This window comes from Saccostrea cucullata, unplaced genomic scaffold (genome assembly GCF_032062105.1).
Source record: "Saccostrea cucullata isolate Sc308-1 unplaced genomic scaffold, CSIRO_AGI_Scuc_v1 ctg1429, whole genome shotgun sequence".
Classification (NCBI taxonomy): Eukaryota; Metazoa; Mollusca; class Bivalvia; order Ostreida; family Ostreidae; genus Saccostrea; species Saccostrea cuccullata.
The window spans coordinates 1-20,229 of NW_026930191.1; the positions used below are offsets into that span (position 1 = coordinate 1).

The window sequence follows — 20,229 nt, forward strand, 5'->3', positions numbered from 1 at the left end:
ATATATTGGATACATTGCATAATAGATATACTGATTTATCATTACATGATGGTCAGGATGCACTCTTCACCTCGAGAATAACCAAATTAATGTAAAGATGTCTTTTTTTTAAAGCAAGAAAAATTGAAACAAAAAATATATCAGTGATGTGACACTTTTCAGACGAGGGAAGACATATGAACCTCTAATAAATATGGTGCACATGCATATGATCATATGATCGTTGGCAATCTAAATAACATTAATTCTTCTCCTTATTATAACTTCAAACAGCACACCTATTTTTTAGAGAATGTTTGTACAATAAAGAAAATCTTTTAGTGCCTCTATCGTCGAAGAGTTACAGTATCAAAACTCGCATGTTGTGTCCCCGCACTAACCACCTCCCCCCCAACCCCACCCCAGTGACCCCACCCCACATCCCAGAACTTTATTGAAATAAATTAAAAATCTTCACTACTTGCAAATGCATGCTTACATGTCAATTTGACTAAACTAAACTTTACTGTTCTGGAAGAGATTTTTACCTATGTATTCTTCTGAAAAACTTTGATCCCTTTTTCTGAACTCACCCTGACCCCGGGGATCATAATAGACCATTTCATGGTAACTGCGGTACTGCTCTTTTGCAGGGCAAAATGATATATTTTGGTGAAATATGATGTAAAAGTAATTGTTTAAAATAGGTCATTTAATTATCTATCAATAAAAACTCTGCCAAACGTTATTATTTTGCCCTGCAAAAATGTAGTACCGCAGTTATCGTGAAGCGGCTAATTTCAACAAACTTAAATCAACACCACCTGATCGGAGGATGCTTCGATCTAAAAATTACTAATAATAGAATTGGGTGTTCACCAGAGAATTTTTAAAGATATTTTAGTACTAGTATATATTGTTATGTAAAAATTAATCCCACATTGTGTCCCCGCCCTAGCATGAAGAAATCTGATATGAAAAATCTGAAAACTACAGTACCTAAGGATGCTTTCACATTAATATGATTAACCATGTCATGGCTTTGCTGTTGTTGGGATGAAAATTTTCAGATTTTTTCCTATACAGCATATAGGTCACAGTCAAGGTCAGAAGGTCATTGACCTCGCTGTCATCTGAATGACCTTTATTAGTGCAGTGTGCATACTAAATATGAAGTAACTATCTCCTATGGTTCCAAATTTATGGCAAGAAGTCAAAAAAGCTATTTTAAGCATATAGGTCACAGTCAAGGTCACAAGGTCATTGACCATGATGTCATTTGAAAGAACTTAATTATTGGAGTATGCAAACCAAATATGAAGTCTTTATCTCTAATGGTTAAAAAGTTATGGTAAAGGTTAAAGTTGACAATAGACAGACAGACAGATAAACAGACAAACGGATAAACAGACAAACAGGACAAAAACAAAATCAACCTGGATCTATCCATCAGGGTGCTTAAAAAAATTGGTTGAAATTGGCCCAGTGGTTTTTGAGACGTAGATAAATATGCAAAGTTTACAACGCAATGACACCAACAACAATAACGACATTGACAAACAATGTAGAAGATTAAATCAGAAAAGCTCGCTTGAGCCTTCGGCTTATTAGAACCTATGGTTCCAAAGTAATAGCAAAAAGTCGAAAAAGCTATTTTTAGCATATAGGTCACAGTCAAGGTCACAAGGTCATTGATCTTGATGTCATTTGAGAGAGCTTTATTAGTGCATACCAATGCATTCCAAATATGAAGTTTCTATCTGTTATGGTTCGTAAGTTATGGTGAAGGTTAAAGTTGACAACAGACAGACAGATAAACAAATAGGACAAAAACAATATACACCCTGGATCTTTTGATGGGGCACATAAAAATTAACAGCAATTCCCTATTCTCTGTTTGACTTTTCATTTTAAACAAGTTTAACTTCATATTATGGACCAAAGTCCACTCCAAAGACAGTAAATGTTATGATTAAATCAGTTACTTGTATTTACACCTCACAAGGACACTTACATTATTTAAACTAATTATTTCTTCTCCCATCCTTACCACAGGACCAATTCATTCTTGCGGCCCCATCCTACCTTTGGGAGCAAGACTTCAATCAATTTTAAAGTACAGTACCTAAGGATACTTCTATATATTATTATATAATATATATGTCTAATTATGGCTTTGTTGTTCTTAAGAAGATTGGGTTTTTTTTTTATTTTTCATAATATATTCCTATGTAAAACTTGATTGTTCATTGTGGCTCCATCCTTAACCCAGGGGTCGTGTTTTAAACAAATTTAAACCTACACTACCAGAGGATGTTTTAAGTTTCATCAATACTCTGATAAGAGAGATAATTCTTAATGACATAAACGTTTATTGTTCCTTTAGAGATCTGCCAAGTTAAAGTCTTTTCTGTATAAATTTGTCTCACAAGCTATGCTATAATTGTTTGCATTTCACTAATAAACTAAAAATACATTTCTTTTATAAAACCATAATGGTTCAAGATTTTGAGCAGAGAGGTCTAGTGTCAGCACTGGACCTGTTATGACATACATATACAGAACATGCCCAAGAACTGGGTTTTCAACTAATTTGTAATCCTTGATCAGCATGTGGGCTACTACAAAACCTTGCAATTCTGGGGCCCACATCAAAATTTATCCGCTTACAGATTATCACCTCTTCTATTGATTAAAAATACAACAAACCCATTTTTCGTTATTTTTTTTTTCTATCAATGCTTCGTGTTTCTATTCTATCCGTAGAAAGATTATGCACCACTTATCTAAATTTGAAGTTGAACTCTTTTGTTTAAAAAGTTTTACATGGTTATTAAACATCATATATTCAAAGAACATGGCAGATACAGCAAAGATACTTTTTGGTTTGTTGGGCAGCTCACTGACGCGTCTATGCCACATTGTGTCTGTTACAATCACTCAGATGCTTTATGTATAAGTACTACTCAATGATACATATAAAACACTTTACTTATTGTGAAATTTTCCAAAAGGAAAATACAGAACCTTGGGACAAAATTGAACTAGAGGCCCATGGGCCACATCGCTCACCTGAGTAACTTGGGTGATGCAGATCTCTTTTAAAGATTCGTTCTATATAGATATTTTTATGTAAAACTTGGATTCCTTACTGTGGCCCCGCCCTACCCTTGGGGGTCATGATTTTAACAATTCAATATCTACACTACCCAAGGATGCTCCCACATAAGTTTCAGCTTTCCTGGCCCAGTGGTTCTTGAGAAGAAGATTTTTAAAGATTTGTTCTATATATTCCTATGTAAAAATTTGGATTCCCTATTGTGGCCCCGCCCTACCCCCGGGGGTCATGATTTTAACAATTTAATATCTACACTACCCAAGGATGCTTCCACATAAGTTTCAGCTTTTCTGGCCCAGTGGTTCTTGAGAAGAAAATTTTTAAAGATTTGTTCTATATATTCCTATGTAAAACTTGGATTCCCTATTGTGGCCCCACCCTAACCCCGGGGGTCATAATTTTAACAATTTAATATCTACACTACCCAAGGATGCTTCCACACAAGTTTCAGCTTTTCTGGTCCAGTGGTTCTTGAGAAGAAGATTTTTAAATATTTGTTCTCTATATTCCTATGTAAAACCTGGATTCCTTATTGTGGCCCCGCCCTACCCTGGGGGTCATAATTTTAACAATTTAATATCTACACTACCCAAGGATGCTTCCACATAAGTTTCAGCTTTCCTGGCCCAGTGGTTCTTGAGAAGAAAATTTTTTAGGATTTGTTCTATATATTCCTATGTAAAACTTGGATTCCCTATTGTGGCCCCGCCCTACCCCCCGGGGTCATGATTTTAACAATTTAATATCTACACTACCCCAGGATGCTTTCATATAAGTTTCAGCTTTTCTGGCCCTGTGGTTCTTGAGAAGAAGATTTTTTAACGACCCCACCCTATTTTTGTATTTTCTTGATTATCTCCCATTGGAAGGGGTCTTGGCCCTTGATTTTAACAATTTACATTCCCCTTCACCCAAGGATGCTTTGTACCAAGTTTGGTTAAAATTGGCCCAGTGGTTCTTGAGAAGAAGTTGAAAATGTGAAAAGTTTACAGACGGACGGACGGACAGACAGATGGACGACGGACAACGGTGATCAGAAAAGCTCACTTGAGCTTTCAGCTCAGGTGAGCTAAAAAGAAATATTCATTATCATAATTCTTTTTAATCCCCATGTGGACTACTTGAACATAATTGTAATTAGTCACCCATAAGGAATATGGTGCAAGGAATATTGGATGCAAATTGCGACTAGGCAACTGTTAATTTCAAACCGGCCTAATATCTACCTTATTTTCACTGTATGGTATGTGGCATTTACCCTGGGAAAAAATGTCCAAATACAACACAGTATCGGTGAATAGAAATCACTGTTGTTAATACTTCCATAGAGAAAATACATGTAAATAACATGATCAATTAATTAATCTAGGCCTTTTAAAATGTAAAGAATATTAGCAAATCTGCAATGATTAAAAATTAAATAATATACTGTAAAATAATTTTTTTTTCAAAGAATTAGGATCTAAGGGCTGATCACTCTAATTGCAGAAAAATAGCATAGAATTAGAACTCTTCAGTTTGCAGTGTAGAGAGGGTTCTTAAATAAATTCATTCACATTCCCTACCATTGAATGGTTCTTTTAGTCTGTAGGTCTGTTGCAATAACTACATTTAGCTACACAGCTTGAAATTACATACTTATAGATTTATGCTTTAGGCCATAATACAAAAAATTGCTAGATTCTCATCCGATTTTTCTAAAATAAACAAGAGGCCCACGGGCCTTATAGGTCACCTGAGTATCATGTAACAACTTTCCAGCGATTGTATTTGGTTCATGTTTTAATCCCAAAGCCATGAAATTCACTAATTTTGAAGGAGGTACCATTGCTTTTCAAAGGACAGATTTCAAAGCATTAATTTATTTTTAGTCAAAGTACCCCCCTGGTACCCCTGACCCAACGGCCCTGAAATTATCTATTTTGAAAGAGGCCCCTTTCTTCATTATAAGGCCAGCACTTTTTTTAATGTTCAGGTTTAGTTATATTTTTTTTTAAATATGTGTTAGGTAAATGTGTAGACATTGTTCTAAAATTTACTTGATGCCTAAAATTATCATTCCTATCATAAAACAGACAGGGAGAATTGGGGAGTAGGGTGAACATTTTGTCAATTAAGTGTAAAATAATTTTTCTGGCTGATACAAATGATACTACATGCCTGTATATATTTGTATATTCTTGCCTTTTAATAGTTGAATTTTTTTAAATTTCTTCAGGTTATTGTTTATTTCTTCCTCAAATGGACTTAACTTCTCCCATAGTTTTATTCATTACATCTGATGCATAAGCAACCCTTTTCTGAAGAATGATGCTTAGACTGTAAGCTATAACAGAGTCCTAAACAATGTCGCTGGCAATATGCAATAGCTACCACGAGCAGTTTAAAACCTGGGGGAGGAAAATAATTTACAGACAGATACTTTTGAAACGAATACATAATTATCTCACCAGCATGTCATTGTGCAACAAAGTCGTCAGCATTTTATTTGTCCTTTGAACGGGTGAAACGTTTTGAATGGCACTCGTATTGAAGAATTTTACACTAAACCAAGCTATCTTCTAGCTTTATTTACCTGCCGTTTCATCTTAAAATCGGAAGTGCGAGTTCGTAAATTTGAAATCTCGATCCCGACTCAAATTTGACATCGGAAAGAAAAAAATTGTTTTATTTTTTTTCTGAAAATTCAAAACCTTGAGCGGAGGGTTTATAAAACTCAAAATAAAATAAATCCTGGCTTTAAATATGTAATTAGATCATTAGTATTTTAACAAGGAGCAAAGGATAAGATGTTCAAAGAATTCATGCATTTCACTATACAATCATTAGAGCCCCCCCACCCCCCCCCCCCAAAAAAAACAAGAACCCCCTGGGGCCATAAAATTCACAATTTTGGTAGAGGCACTCTTGCTCATCATAACTATGTACTTAGTTAGTTTATTTAATACCCAGGAGCAGAGAAGATTTTCAAAGAAATCATGTATTTTCACTATATATAATCAATAGAGCCCCATCCTAACACCAGAACCCCTGACCCTGGGATCATAAAATTCACAATTTTGGTAGAGGCACTCCTGCTTATCATAACTATGTACTTAGTTGGTTTATTTAATACCCAGGAGCAGAGAAAAAGATTTTCAAATAAATAATGCATTTTCACTACCTACTTATTTAGCCCCGCCCTAGCACTAGAACCCCTGACCCCAGGGCCATGAATTTCACAATTTTGGTAGAGGACTCATTGCTGATTACAATCATGCAAAAAAGTTTGACTGCTTGATGTCCAGGAGTAAAGAAGATTTTTAAAGATTGCATTAATTTTAGTGGTTTTGGTCCCACCCCTCAAACCCCAGGGGGGCAAGGATCATGAAATTCATAATTTTTGTTCATCTTCACCCCTAGATGCTTTGTGCCAAATTTGGTTGAAATTGGTTCAGTGGTTGCAGAGAAAAAGAAAATGTTCAAATGTTAACGCACAATGGAAGACGCACGGCGACGGACGAAAACAGATAGCAATAGGTCACCTGAGTTTACTAAGGTGACCTGAAAAATGAAGGCGAGCGGGCGTCTTTTATCTTATAATTGTTATTTTTTCAATTTTGCATTTTTCTATCGACCTGGTCAATCGGTGTAATTTTATTTACAATACCCAAATAAAAATCATAGTAAAGGTTCAATTATCTCTTACTTCACATCATCACCAATCTTTTTTAACCAATGACCCTTGTTTAAAATATATATTCATGTATTACAGCAATTATCATCTTTTCAGCTGTCAAAATTAAATCCAAAAGTAGTCCCAACCATTCCATAAAGGTGAAAGGGTATGCACAAACTTGAATCTACACTACCTGATAACTTCCATATAAATACATGTATCACCAATCATGATTTTGCTAATCTTGAGAAGATTCTTAAAGAATTTTCCTATGTATTTCTATGTAAAAATTTGGTCGGACATTGTGGCCCAGCCCTACCCCCGAGGGGTCATGATTTGAACAAAGTCTAATCTACATTACCTGAAAACGCTTCCATATAAATATGACCAATTGTGGCTTTGTTATTCTTGAGAAGATTTTTTAAGAATTGTCCTATATAATTTGTCCTATGTAAAACTTTGGTTGGTCATTGTGGCTCCGCCCTACCCCTGGGGGTCATGATTTGAACAAACTTGAATCTACACTACCTGAGGATCCATAGAAATATGATCAATCATGGCTTTTTTTATTCTTGAGAAGAAGATTTTTAAAGACTATTCTATATATTTCTTTGTAAAACTTTGGATCGCCATTGTGGCCCCGCCCAACTCCCGGGGGTCATTATTTGCACAAACTTGAATCTACACTACCTGAGGATGCTTCCATATAAATATGACCATCCATGTCTTTGCTATTCTTGAAAAGAATATTTTTAGAGAATTTTCCTATATATTTCTATGTAAAAATTTGATCAGCCCCGGGGGTCATGATTTGAACAAATTTGAGTCTACACAATTTGAGGGTGTTTCCATATAAGTTTCATCTTTCCTATCACAGTGGTTCTTGAGAAAAAGATTTTAAAGAATTTCCCAATATATTTCTATGTAAATCTTTGGTTGGCCATTGTGGCCTCGCCCTACCCTTGAGGGTCATGATTTGAACAAATTTGATTCTACACTTAGTCTACCTGAAGATGATTCCACATCAGTTTCATCTTCCATATGGCCCAGTGGTTCGTGAGAAGAAGATTTTTTAAAAATGCTGTTAATTTTTTACTAATCGAGGTGGGGGTATAAAATCGGGGCGAGTGGGGATGAGAATCTAGATATATTTTTATTATGGCCTAATTCCTACCTGAAGTAGCTTTATTTAGATACTAAATCAAACATTTCTTTAAAAAGATTTTTTCTGGATGTGCACTCGTTACATATTGATACTGATATGCATACTTGCCAACCTCCAGCATGTAAAAATCTGGTCATGACCAGATTAGGAAAGTAAACAAGAGATGTTTGTAAAACACTTATGCCCCACTCTCCCCAAATTGGAATTTTTACAAGTCCAAAGGGCATAACTCTGTCAAAATGGCATGATCATACACAAAACAGAGCTTGACCAAAATATTTATCTGATACATTTGTATACCAAATTTCATTTCAGTATGTGCAACCTCTGCAAAGAAAATGAAAGGAAACTGCAAATAATTGAAATTTTTTCAAAATCCAAGGGGCATAACTCTGTCAAAAATGGTGCAATCGTACCCAAAACAGAACTTGACCTAGATATCTATGATAAATCTGTATACCAAATTTCATTTCAGTATGTGCAATGGTTGTGAAGAAAATGAACGGAAACTAAGTGGACCGACAGACCGACGGACAGCAGCAAAGCAATATGCCCTCCCTTCTTCGAAGGGGGGCATAAATATATGGTCATAACGCGTAACGACATTCACGACATATTTACCATGATTAAATTTTATACATATATATACAAAGTATTTCTGTATTGAGAATTCTTTTATTGAAAAAGGATTTAATTTACTATGACAAAGAATTCATACATAATTTGATTTAAATTCACATGTTAAAAATGAGAATTGAAGGTTTCATGTATCAGTATTGACCTGAAGTAAGCGTGCATTTTTTTTTAAAGCCTTTTCAGTTTCTGCTAAATTTGAAAGTATACCATTTTCAGTTTTGAAGTTATTTTTCCTCTCTCTTAATTAATTAACTACTGCAATATGTTTTAAATGTGAAGTTAGGCCTACACTGTCTTCGATCACTTTATTTTATCTAGAATGAAAGGTTTTTTTTCCAAGATTCCTTGATATGTACATAAATATCGTTTCTCTTTTTCTTGGTTCAATCAGAGAAAAGTGTTTGGTTCAATTTGTTCCTGTTGGCCCTGATAACGATCTAGTTCTATTGGAAGCCATTTTAATTGACTTCAAACATTGATTTGTTAAAACAACACCCAGTTAATTGTTTACACCTGCACTGATAATTAATCCATCGGCATTGTTTACGTAGATCTAAGCTTGGGTTGTAACTGGAAGTTAAAAGTGCAACCTAATTTACGAACCAAATCCGGAAAATCGGGACATTTTCGGGTTGATCGGCAAAAGTCTGGTGATAAGCATGACCCGCCGGGTCAAAAAAAATAATCGGGTTACGGGTTGAAAAATCGCGTGTGACCCAACGAAATCGGGTGAGTTGGCAACTATGCTGATATGTGATAATTTTGAATTTTTCAATGCTTGTCTCATCTGAAAACAATTCATGGATAAATCACTGTGGAGTATGTGCCTTTTTCTGAATAATTGCCTTTAGTTTTAAAAGTTCAGTAGCTATATCAAACAGTTTTAAAATTTTGACCATGCAGTTACTTCGTCAATCTCAAATGAAAATAACAAGACCAGTTTTAAGTAACTTAATATAAAATAAAATCAAATGATTGATTATTAATTAACACATGAAGTACAAAATTTTAATCCAGACCCCACCACACACAAAGTGGTGCACAGTTATATACCCAAATAAAACAAATACTTCTTGTGCTTGTTTAAACATCTCTCTTTGGATTGCTTTTTAAATAATCCCTAAAATAATTATTCAAAGACATGAACTTACGATTCTTTGTCTTTTTTAAATAAAATGCATAATGTATAAAAATAGGAATAGCTAAATTAAGCAACCTGAAGTAGGTAAATAAAGCTTTAATACCTAGTTCTAGCTCCTTAACTAAACGTACTGATTGGAGTACCACTAAACAGAGTACGCTAGAGTATGATAGAGTACGATAGAGTACTCTAGGAAAATTAAGTTATTTAATGCAATAAAATTGTTTATGGATGTAAACATTCTCATAAACGTGTATTGCAATATTTGTTTCAAATATTTGTTTTTAGCGATACTTTGACAAGAAACTAACATCCATAATTCAACGCATTAAAATTACTAAATAATACCCCAATTTCGATTACTATTTTGTTTCCGACATACTTACTAAAGACTTGCATCTAAATTTTATCAGATATTAAATTAATTTCAGGTGTAAATATTTTGCACACTCATACATTTCAACATGTTTAAGTTAAATTAGATCGGGATCAAACGATAAAGCGTAACCCGAAATAAAAAATTGAAATAACTACTAAAATAAAGAAAACATACAAATTTTATTTATAATATATATTCAATATGTTTAAATAAAGTGGAAAAACATACAAAGAGTAGTTGAATTGCATTAAGTCATAAAACATTACTAGCGTACTCTAAAGTACTTTATCATACTAGCGTACTCTGTTTAGGTACACCCTCTGTATAGTAGGACCGCATTGATCGTACAGGACCTGTCTATGCATTTATTCGTTCCCCTTAAAACGATATGTACATTTCTGTATTTACGAAAACAAAGCACTCAAGTTGCAAAAACAGATTTATTCACTCACAGTCAAATTTGATTTTAAATAGAACACGTTTTCAACAGAGAACTGTATTCCTCTCGATTCTCCACACACTGAGGTACTGTACCATGAAAATGGCGCGAAGGAAAAAAACCATCGTAAACTACGAGGAAGAAATACACAATATATACTTACAGTGACTGTTACCCGTCTCGTCTCAATCTTTTCCGCACTTTCTTTGTGATGGTGTGAATAAAAGCAGTATTTCGAATCGATGAATGTCTTTATGAGAACTGTAAACAACTCTGCTGCGAGAAAGCCAATGTAGGTCGCCCAATAGTATGTAAACAGTATGACGTATGTTTAAACTGGTTCGCTATAAAGGAGTACCAGTTCGGTGCGCATATTTACCCAATAGGACCCAAAAGGAATTAAAAACAACCCAAAGGGACTTTAAATAAAGAGAATAAATGGAAATTCAGTGAAAATTTTCTTATTTCTTTTAAAAACAAAACTTATTTGGTGTGTGTATGTGTGATATATGTGTTTGGGGTAGGGTGGGGTGGGGATGGGTCTCCCCACCCAGGCACGTAGCATCGTTTTTGAAGGTGTGGTGGTGGTAGTGGTGGGGGGGTGGGGGGTAAGTGCAAATTAATATACTATATTAATAGCCATTGTCCAGAAGTACTGAAAATAACAAAATCATTTATTAATAAATGTATTACATCTAGAAATGACTGCATAACCTAATTATTTAACAAATGATGTGCAATATAGAGGTCTATCATCATTTAGCCTTATATTCTAAAAAGTTACCAAATTATTGTTTAAATATAATGAACAATTGATGATGTTGTAATTGTGTTTGTGCCAATTTTTGACCAGATTTTGTGTTTGATGTGCTATATAAGGCACATATTATGATATAACATGTTGATTCATGTTTCAAGATTAAATGATTTATTTAATGGTAAACATTTATTTCTGAATGGAAAACACAGCATGGATTGGGTGAATCATACTTATTATACAGAAAATCCCTAATACCGTGTATTTCTGTGTATTGCTCAAACGTCAACAAACATCGCATTTACTCCCCAGGAAAGCAGAATGAAAGATTCTCGGTATTAAAATATATCAGAAGATTTTAGTGCAACTAAAACATTTAAAGAAATGGGTGACAAAAGCTTATAATGTGACATGTTTTATTATTTGCACTGGAGATTTCAATAGCGACAAAATTAAATGTTCATGCCGTAAAAATTGATAATTTCTGTATTCCATAAAATCACGCTGTGAAACTCCACAGAAGATATTGCTGTGGTCTGTTCTACATGTTCATGAATATTACATGCAAGTCAATCGGGATTTCGATTTGGCCTGAGTTTAAAAGAAATATTCTACGTTGCTGGTACGTCGTTCCAGGTTTGATTTTTTCTATCAATTGCCAAGAAAATTTATATTTTGTATATAATAATGTGAAGAATCATAGTAAAACTTTAAATACACTTTCTTTGAGGTCTCTTTTCCATGTTTCCGAAGTTTTATGTGGATCCCAGCTATGTTAATTAATACAAAAAAAGAGTAATTTTTTGCTACTTCCGGTTTGACTGGAAGTGACGACGACGTAGGGAAAATTAATTTTTATGCTCCACATGATACATGTTACCAAAAAACTTGTCAAGACTGGCCAAAATACACGTTTCCCGACTACTTCCGGTTTGGCCGCAAGTGACGTCGTTGGTGGTATTTTGACGACGCCAGTAGATTAAGATTGACATTTTGAACAACTTTGCTTCTTTGACGTATTACAAATTCTCAATACTTTTTGAGATATAAAGGAAAAACTTTCGGCCCCAGTACTCCCTTTATTTTAGGGGCAAGCCCTTTCTTTTAGATATCATTTGAAAGATCTTGGAATTCTACACTTCTTTTGTTCTATATGTCTTAATAAAATATTTCCAGGTAAAAAGATAACGTAGAAAAGGTGTTACAAATTTTGAAATCTTCCGTCCTGTTTGACCGGAAGTAACCGGAAGTAACTTTCATTATTACAAAAATGAATAAAAACGCCCAAAAAAGTATAAATCACCTTAATTTATGTTGATTAATGCTAAAATAAGCCATTTTTGCTACTTCCGGTTTGACCGGAAGTGACGACGATGGACGGAAAATTAATTTTTATGCTCACAGAGAGATATGTTACCCAAAAACGGGTTCAGAACGACAAAAATACGCGTTTTTCGACTACTTCCGGTTTGGCCGGAAGTGACGACAACGGACGTTTTCTAATGGCTTCTTTAGATTGAGCTTGACATTTTGAACAACTTTGCTTCTTTGACGTATTACAAATTCTCAATACGTTTTGAGATATAAAGAAAAAACTTTCGGCCCCTCTAGTCCCTTAATTTTAGGGACCAGCCCTTTTTTCGAGATATGATTTGAAAGATCTTGGAATTCTACACTTCTTTTGTTCTACATGTTTTAACAAAATATTTCCAGGTAAAAAGATATCGTAGAAAAGGTGGTAAAATTTTTGAAATTCGCGATAGGACTATTTTTGCGCCATACCGAGCGCCGACGTGCGGCACTTCAGATAAAAATGAAATCAATTTTACATATCTATACACTTTGGACTATCATACCTGAAATTTTCACGTTTCTATCTATAGCCATTTTTTAGAACGTTCGAGGACAATCTGACCCTTCAAAAATCATAAAATCGACAATATCTCCGAACCGGAAGTGACGTCATCAAATCGGAAAAAAATGCATAAGGTTCAAGTAATGTTACATAAGTCCTGAAAGTTTCATGGAAATCCATCGAGCCGTTTCCGAGAAATCGCGTGCACAAAATCGGTAAGAAAAAAAAGAATAATAATAATAATAATAAAAGTGAAAAAGAAACCTAAGAATAACAAGAAGGTCTTCCGCTGAAGACGGAAGACCTTAATAATAAGAAACAGTAGAATCACTATAAGGTCTTCCGTGAAGACGGAAGACCTTAATGATTTCCTATGATCAGATAGAACTCTGAATCAATGAAAATAAAAAATTCTAGTGAACTTCATTATGGCACCTGATCCCACCTCTGATGTTTCGGAGGTCCGTGTTTGCTCTGCTTCTATTTTGTATTGTTTTATGGACTTTGAAATTGAATACTGTTCGTTATCTCCATATCCTTCCTTAAGAATTTATGTTAATACCTGAAGGTGCTTCAAGAATGTCAGAGGTAGAAAATGTTCTCTTCTTGAAAGACTCTACAACGGTTTTAGATCTGGGTGGAGGTACAGATGTCTGGCGATGAAATTCTGGTTTGGGAGCTCTTTCGTTCCTGACCTCACTGTTAACGTTAGATTCGGCGGGAATGTAAGATATTGCTACCTTCACTGGTCGTCTGCTCAGCACTGTACCAACCGGAATCACTATTAAATGTACAACAAAGAATTTTTAAAAATTATTTTCAATTTACTTTTTATTTACATGAGTGCCAGAAGACTCAACCTTTAAAACAGTTGGTGAATGTTATGGGTTTTTTTTTTACCTTTGAATCGGCTTGTTCCCATCCACCTGTATTTCTCACAATCTCTCATGACGTCTCCAAACAACCCGAAACCGAGAATGAGACTGGAGTAGCCCGCGCACCTGTTGCCTTGATGAAGGCTTGCAACATTGGTAGCAACACAGTCACCCATCATGATTCTTATCGCAGCAGTTTTTGGACATTTTGTTCCATTGAGGTACCAAGCTGTATAATTTCCTGATCCTATAAAGAATGTTTATATATGTATTCATTTTTTTCTAAACACGAACCTAGAGGAAAAAAAAAAGGAAAAAGAGTATTGCATATGTTCCGATTCCTTTTAATTTATTGGTTTATTTCTATTCATGTTTCGCCTTGTGAAATGATAACGCAAACATAAGAATTTCTTTCGAAGGATGTGTGAACATAAGAATACTAACTAGTATCCCTCGAGAGATCCATGTGGAGACAGTCATACTCTGTGTTCTCAAACGAACAAAATAAACAGTCATAATTTTCTGTTTCACAATAAGAAGTAGAGGCTCTTAAGATAATGTCAATTTCATTGTCGTGTTAAACTTCCTGCTGTGCTTAACACTTCAATTATGCTGTAAGTTGATTTAACACTCCAACAATTTAAAATAGGTCGTTCATTGAAGGCTTGCATTTCCGTCTAATCGTTTTAGAAATGATGTCTTGTGCTTTTGCTTCTTTACACTTTGTGGCTTTTAATCTTACCAACTTCTTAATTTCGTTATGAAAACAAGGTAATTTTTTAGTGTCATAATTAACGCATGGAGTCTTATGTTCTTAAGGGGAATAATTGTACAAGTTTCATTTTGTTTAAACATGTTTTCTAGTAATGTATTACTCTTCAATAATAAAACTAATTTATTTTTAATGTTTTACCTGCTGGAATTATTCCAATAGGAAGGTTGAGTTGTGGAAGTTTGGACTCTGGATCATCTGGGTTTAGTCCAACATCCCGCATTTGTCTATCTACTAATCCAGATAAAACCTCATTGTAAATTCCATCCCCACCCACGGCTATCACCCTGAAAAAACGAAAATTTTTAATCAATATTTATTACTAATTATGACAATTTCTACATTTTTCCATTTTGTACTAAAGCTCAAATGTGCCGTACTATTAGTGTTATTGGGAGGAAGAGAGATGATTGGTGGGTAATTGATGTGGACAACTTGAGAAACACTTACCCGTCATATAAATCCAATTTTTCACTGAGTAAACAGTCCCTCACTTCGTTGGCTCTGTTTGTCACTAAAAAAGAAGAATAACCGAGAATAAGGAAATGAAAAGTCTATCGGAAGTCATGCTTTCCTCTCTTCTTAAAATTTGCAACATTGAAGAATAATAATTATATTATGCTTACCATATTTGTTTATTTCAACTTTACACAGCTGAAAAATAGGTAGTACTTTCTTCTTGTAGATTTTTTCAGCTTCTCTGCTCCCACTTCTAGGGTTTATAAAAACCAGTAAACGCTTTGGTGTCTTTCCTGCAAAAAAGTTAATAAAAAATGGTTAATATTTTTTTTTAAATAGAAACTTCAAAATTTTTATATGAAAAAACAACTGAAAGCAATAGGTGAATTTTTTTAATTTTATTTTTAAAAATCTGGTAACAATGCAATTTTGAGAAAGAAATTATAAACCTCCAATTGATGATTCAAGAGCCTTTTGAATTTCGAGACATTTTTCTTCGGTTCCTGGAAGTCGAATCGTTCCCACGGCCAGTTTCGCGTCTTTCTCAATGACGTAAACGATTTCCAAAGAAGCACTGCCGTTATGTCTTTGTACTTCACTTCGCAAAATTAATCTTTCCTCAATCTCCCCTATAAAATGAAAGAGAAAAAAACATTCACATTTTACAAGTTCTTAAGTTTATACCAATATTACATTGATATTTCATGTCATTTACACATAGTTATTGCATTCTGGTTTAAAAAAAAAAGAAAAGAAAAAGAAAAAACTTTGCCTACAGTTTAAAGAAGACGATTTGTAACATAAACGAGCGTTGCGGAAGGTGAACCGATCATCTGCATCGTTCAACCACATTTTTAATACTATTACCAAATAATTTGTAAAATACAATTATAAACAAGTACATTGTATTTGGTTTTTCCCATAATTCACTTCAGCCATATAGTGCCCACTTGATGAGTTTTCATGGATTTTAAGCTTTGAAAATTATCATTATATGTTCTAATGATGACTCTATTGATTAAAAAAGAACGGAGGTTTATTTATCAATAATCCCACGAAATCAATATTAATCATTACCTATGATACTAGATATGCATCTTGAAGAAATCCCTTTTCTTGTTTTCTGCGTAATCTAGCCATGCATGCTGAAAATTTTTTAATGCGAGATGTATAGATTATTAGATAGATTTCAATAGTGCAGAATTTGACATATTTTCGACGTTGAAGTAAAGTTCTCTTCAAGTTAATATCAAAATTTAGTCAAAGTACAAGACATTCATTTCTGCATTAAACATTGTTTTCTTCGTTTTTCTTCAAGTAGATGAATTATTCGTCATTGAGTTTCATATACCATTTTTCCTCAAAAATCATTTGTCGATTACTGTCAAACATAAATTGACTATCATATAGAGTTTCATTCACATTAAACTACAACATTTCCTTGTTTTAAATTCTCTCTTGTATTTATCAATGAAAATATAGAAGGAAATTAAGTTTTAATAACATCAAGGCCTAGTATAACATTTTACACAAAAGCGGCTCTAAGAGTCCTTCATTTTTTTCTACCCTTGTAAGAATTTTTATCTTTTCAAGAATACATTTTTTTCTTTGCTCACTTGAAGACATTACTTATATATATCTATTCATAGTTCGTATTTCTAGTTGTTTTAAAGCAGAAGGAAATATTAATGGGAACATAACAGATAACATTCAAATTCAGATTCAAATAACTGTCCTCTTATGCAAAGATAATGCATGAATTTTTGATGATTAATTTTTTTTTTATTTTTATTATTATTTTGGTGAAAAGTATTTGATATTTTTCTACTTCCTGCTCCTTGGATTTATTGATTTAATTATTATTTCTTCCACATCTTTTTTTTAATTAGAAAGCTCTAATTAAAAACAAAATTATATGTATTGACATGTAATTGAAACCTTTATGGTCATTTAGACTTTTTAAGTATTATATTGTTTAGGAAAAAATACTTCTGTTCAATCAAAGCTTAAAAATATTTCTTCCATCGCAATTATGAACTATAAAAGTGTGTAAATGTTCTTTTTTTCCTCGCATTGAAAGGAAAAATTACAATTTTGCTGCAAAATTTTTTTTTTAGAAAATTCCTCTATTGCTTTAACATATCAGTAAAATGTTACCTAAGCTCATTAAAAGATAACTGTAAAAAGTTTTAAACTCAACAAATGATGATGAGATGTTACGATCATTTCATTGAAAAGGGGATTTCTATCGCCAATGTTATTTTTAAAATTAAGACTTATTCCAGCAATTCTTCTTTCTTTTAATATAATCATTTTACTGGATTTGTATTTTAACTTCTTGTCAATCATGTTTTCTTCGCTCTACATTTTTTGTATAATCTTTTCCAAAGAATCACATTTTATTTCTTAATGAAAAAGTAGGATTTAGTATCTTTATAATATTCACTTCTGTAGATATATTTTGACTTTGAACGTCACTTTAGTACAAATAATTGTCCATCAATCGAACTGCAGATGATAAATATATTTTTACTGATGTATGCAGATGATACTGTTTTGATATCTGACTCATCTGAGAGTTTACAAAGAATGTTAGATGCATTATATACATACACAACGGAGTGGAATCTAACTGTTAATGTTGAAAAAACAAAAATATTAATTTTTCGCAACAGTCATAAAATACTGGAAAATGAACGTTGGACATACAACGGTTGCAATGTTGAAGTTGTTAATCAGTTTAATTATCTAGGTATGTTATTTAATTAGAATGGAAAATTTGCTGAAATACAGAAACATTTTTCATGTCAAGGTAAAAAAGCTATGTACGGTGTAAATAGTAAAATCAGGGATCTGCATTTTAACGTAGAAACACAATTAGCTGTATTCGATACTTATGTTAACAGTGTTATGAGTTATGGAGCTGAAGTATGGGGATTTCACAAGGGTCAAGACGTAGAAAATGACTTAAATTATTATTTCAGACAAAGCACCAGTAATGATGCAGTTTATTGTGAATCAGGTAGATTTCCACTTATACTTGAAAGGAAAAAGAAAATTTTGAAATATGAAGTTAAAAAACAGTGATAATTGTATATTACAAGCATGTTATCAAGATATGGTTGAAAATAATGATGAATGGATTGTAAACATTAAGAAGGAATTCCAAAGGCTTGGTTTAGCTGACATGTATAGTAGTGATTGTATTGATAATAATACTCTGAACATTATATTTCAAAGAATGTATGACTGTTATAAACAAGAAATTATGGCAAGAATTTGTAATTCTCCTAAATATTTTCTATTCAACATTTAGTGGATAATGTTGTACTACAGACTTATTTAAGAAAACCATTGCATTCTAAGTATAGAATACCTATCAGTCGTTTAAGGCTATCAGCTCATGATTTAAGAATAGAAAGGGAAAGGTATAGTAATATAGAAAGAAAAGATAGAAAATGTGAAATATGTATGTCAGGTTAGAGGACGAATTTCATTTTGTATTAAAATGTCCTCGATATGAAGAACTTAGAATTAAATATATTAAGTGTTATTATTTTAAAAAACCATCAGTATTTAAATTAGTACAGCTACTGAGTAGAACTATGTAACCTGGGCAAATATTTGTATTTTTCTCATCTGTTCTAAATAATAATTAAATGATATTGTTATGTAATTAATACATGTATATCGTATATAGCCTGTACAAATCTTATGTATGAATATTGTATACCTATGAGATGTAATGTCTCCGGTTCAAATAAAATACAAAAATATTTGCTTCTACACATCATTATATTTTCCATAAATGTAGGATGTGATAAGGATGTGATTACTGGCATAAATCTAGGAGAAAACTAATTAATCTTTTAAATATTGTGCAATTTATATGTAATATTGTGCAATTTTCTCAAACCTTTTGAATAAACTGCTCTAGCAATTTCTTAATTAAAACATCAACTTTATAGAGGGAGTTGGGACAGGTGATTTTTTTCATTAAATATTAATAAAAAATACACTCTTATATGAAGAGGTTGACAAAAATCGTGAAAAAACATGTAGATTATGTTGAAAAATAATACATTTACCAAAACATTTTGCACCACATGATTTGTATCAATATTTAAAGAATTAAACCACAATATTTGAGAATTGATTACAGGATAATTTAGCTTTAATTTAGCTTTAAAAATTAATGACACTCCACGGATTTAGATAACATCTATTTTTGAATTTAATTATGAATGTGAATATAGGTCATGCTTTGGATAATCCACTGTGAATGGGTTTTTTTTCCTATCATTGTGATCATTTTCCTTTAAATTGATAAAATGCGAACAAAGGAACAATATTTTATTGACAGAATGGTAATGATAAGAAAATTACCCTACTAAAACTCAATAAATCATTGATTTAAATGTAAACCTTTCAAAGGTGTAGGTATATTACATCTATTTGCCTCTGTTTTAAATTAAAATGAGGGGGATATGTCCCTCAAAAATAGAAGAAATTGATATTTGTAATGTCAGAAATATTGAAACATCAATTTTTTTTAATCTTACTAAATCGCATACTAGAGACAGCTTATCAAACGTGTATTGCTTCCATTTATTTTTTTATTCCTTATCTTACACTTTTTTTTTTTTACAATTAACATATATGGACTTTATTCAGTTTTTGGCAATGCCAGCGTCATCAAATTAAATCAAAGCACTCTTATTTAGCAGAAAGCGTGAAAACCAGTGAAATGTTTTCAAAAAAAACACTTGTATATCTTTGCTGATTTATTACTGATTATGCAGTGCAGTATTGTATTTTTTAGAAGTGAGATTCCATTGGTAATTTCCTTCCAGGTACTCTTAATACAATTACCATAAAAGTGTAAATCTTCATGTTTCTTTTTTAACCTTTTTGAAATTAGATACTTGTCTTAACTTTTAAGGGTTGGCTGTAAGAACATCTTTTTCTGAAAAAGGAAAATGTGTGCTTCTTTTGA

At 32.9% G+C, this 20,229-nt stretch overlaps 1 protein-coding gene across 1 annotated transcript; it reads right to left on the reverse strand.

Moving 5' to 3' along the window:
- Positions 1-13,689: 13,689 nt before the first annotated feature.
- Positions 13,690-16,652, reverse strand: LOC134283198 (ceramide kinase-like; the record flags this gene model as incomplete). The annotated part of the gene is made up of 7 exons (XM_062765647.1): positions 16,010-16,652; positions 15,683-15,862; positions 15,401-15,526; positions 15,225-15,288; positions 14,916-15,061; positions 14,028-14,249; positions 13,690-13,908 (listed from the first exon to the last, which is right to left on the reverse strand). Coding segments are annotated over exons 1-7 (1,033 nt in total), but the record flags the coding sequence as incomplete, so codon positions are not given.
- Between the last annotated feature and the right edge of the window lie 3,577 nt (positions 16,653-20,229).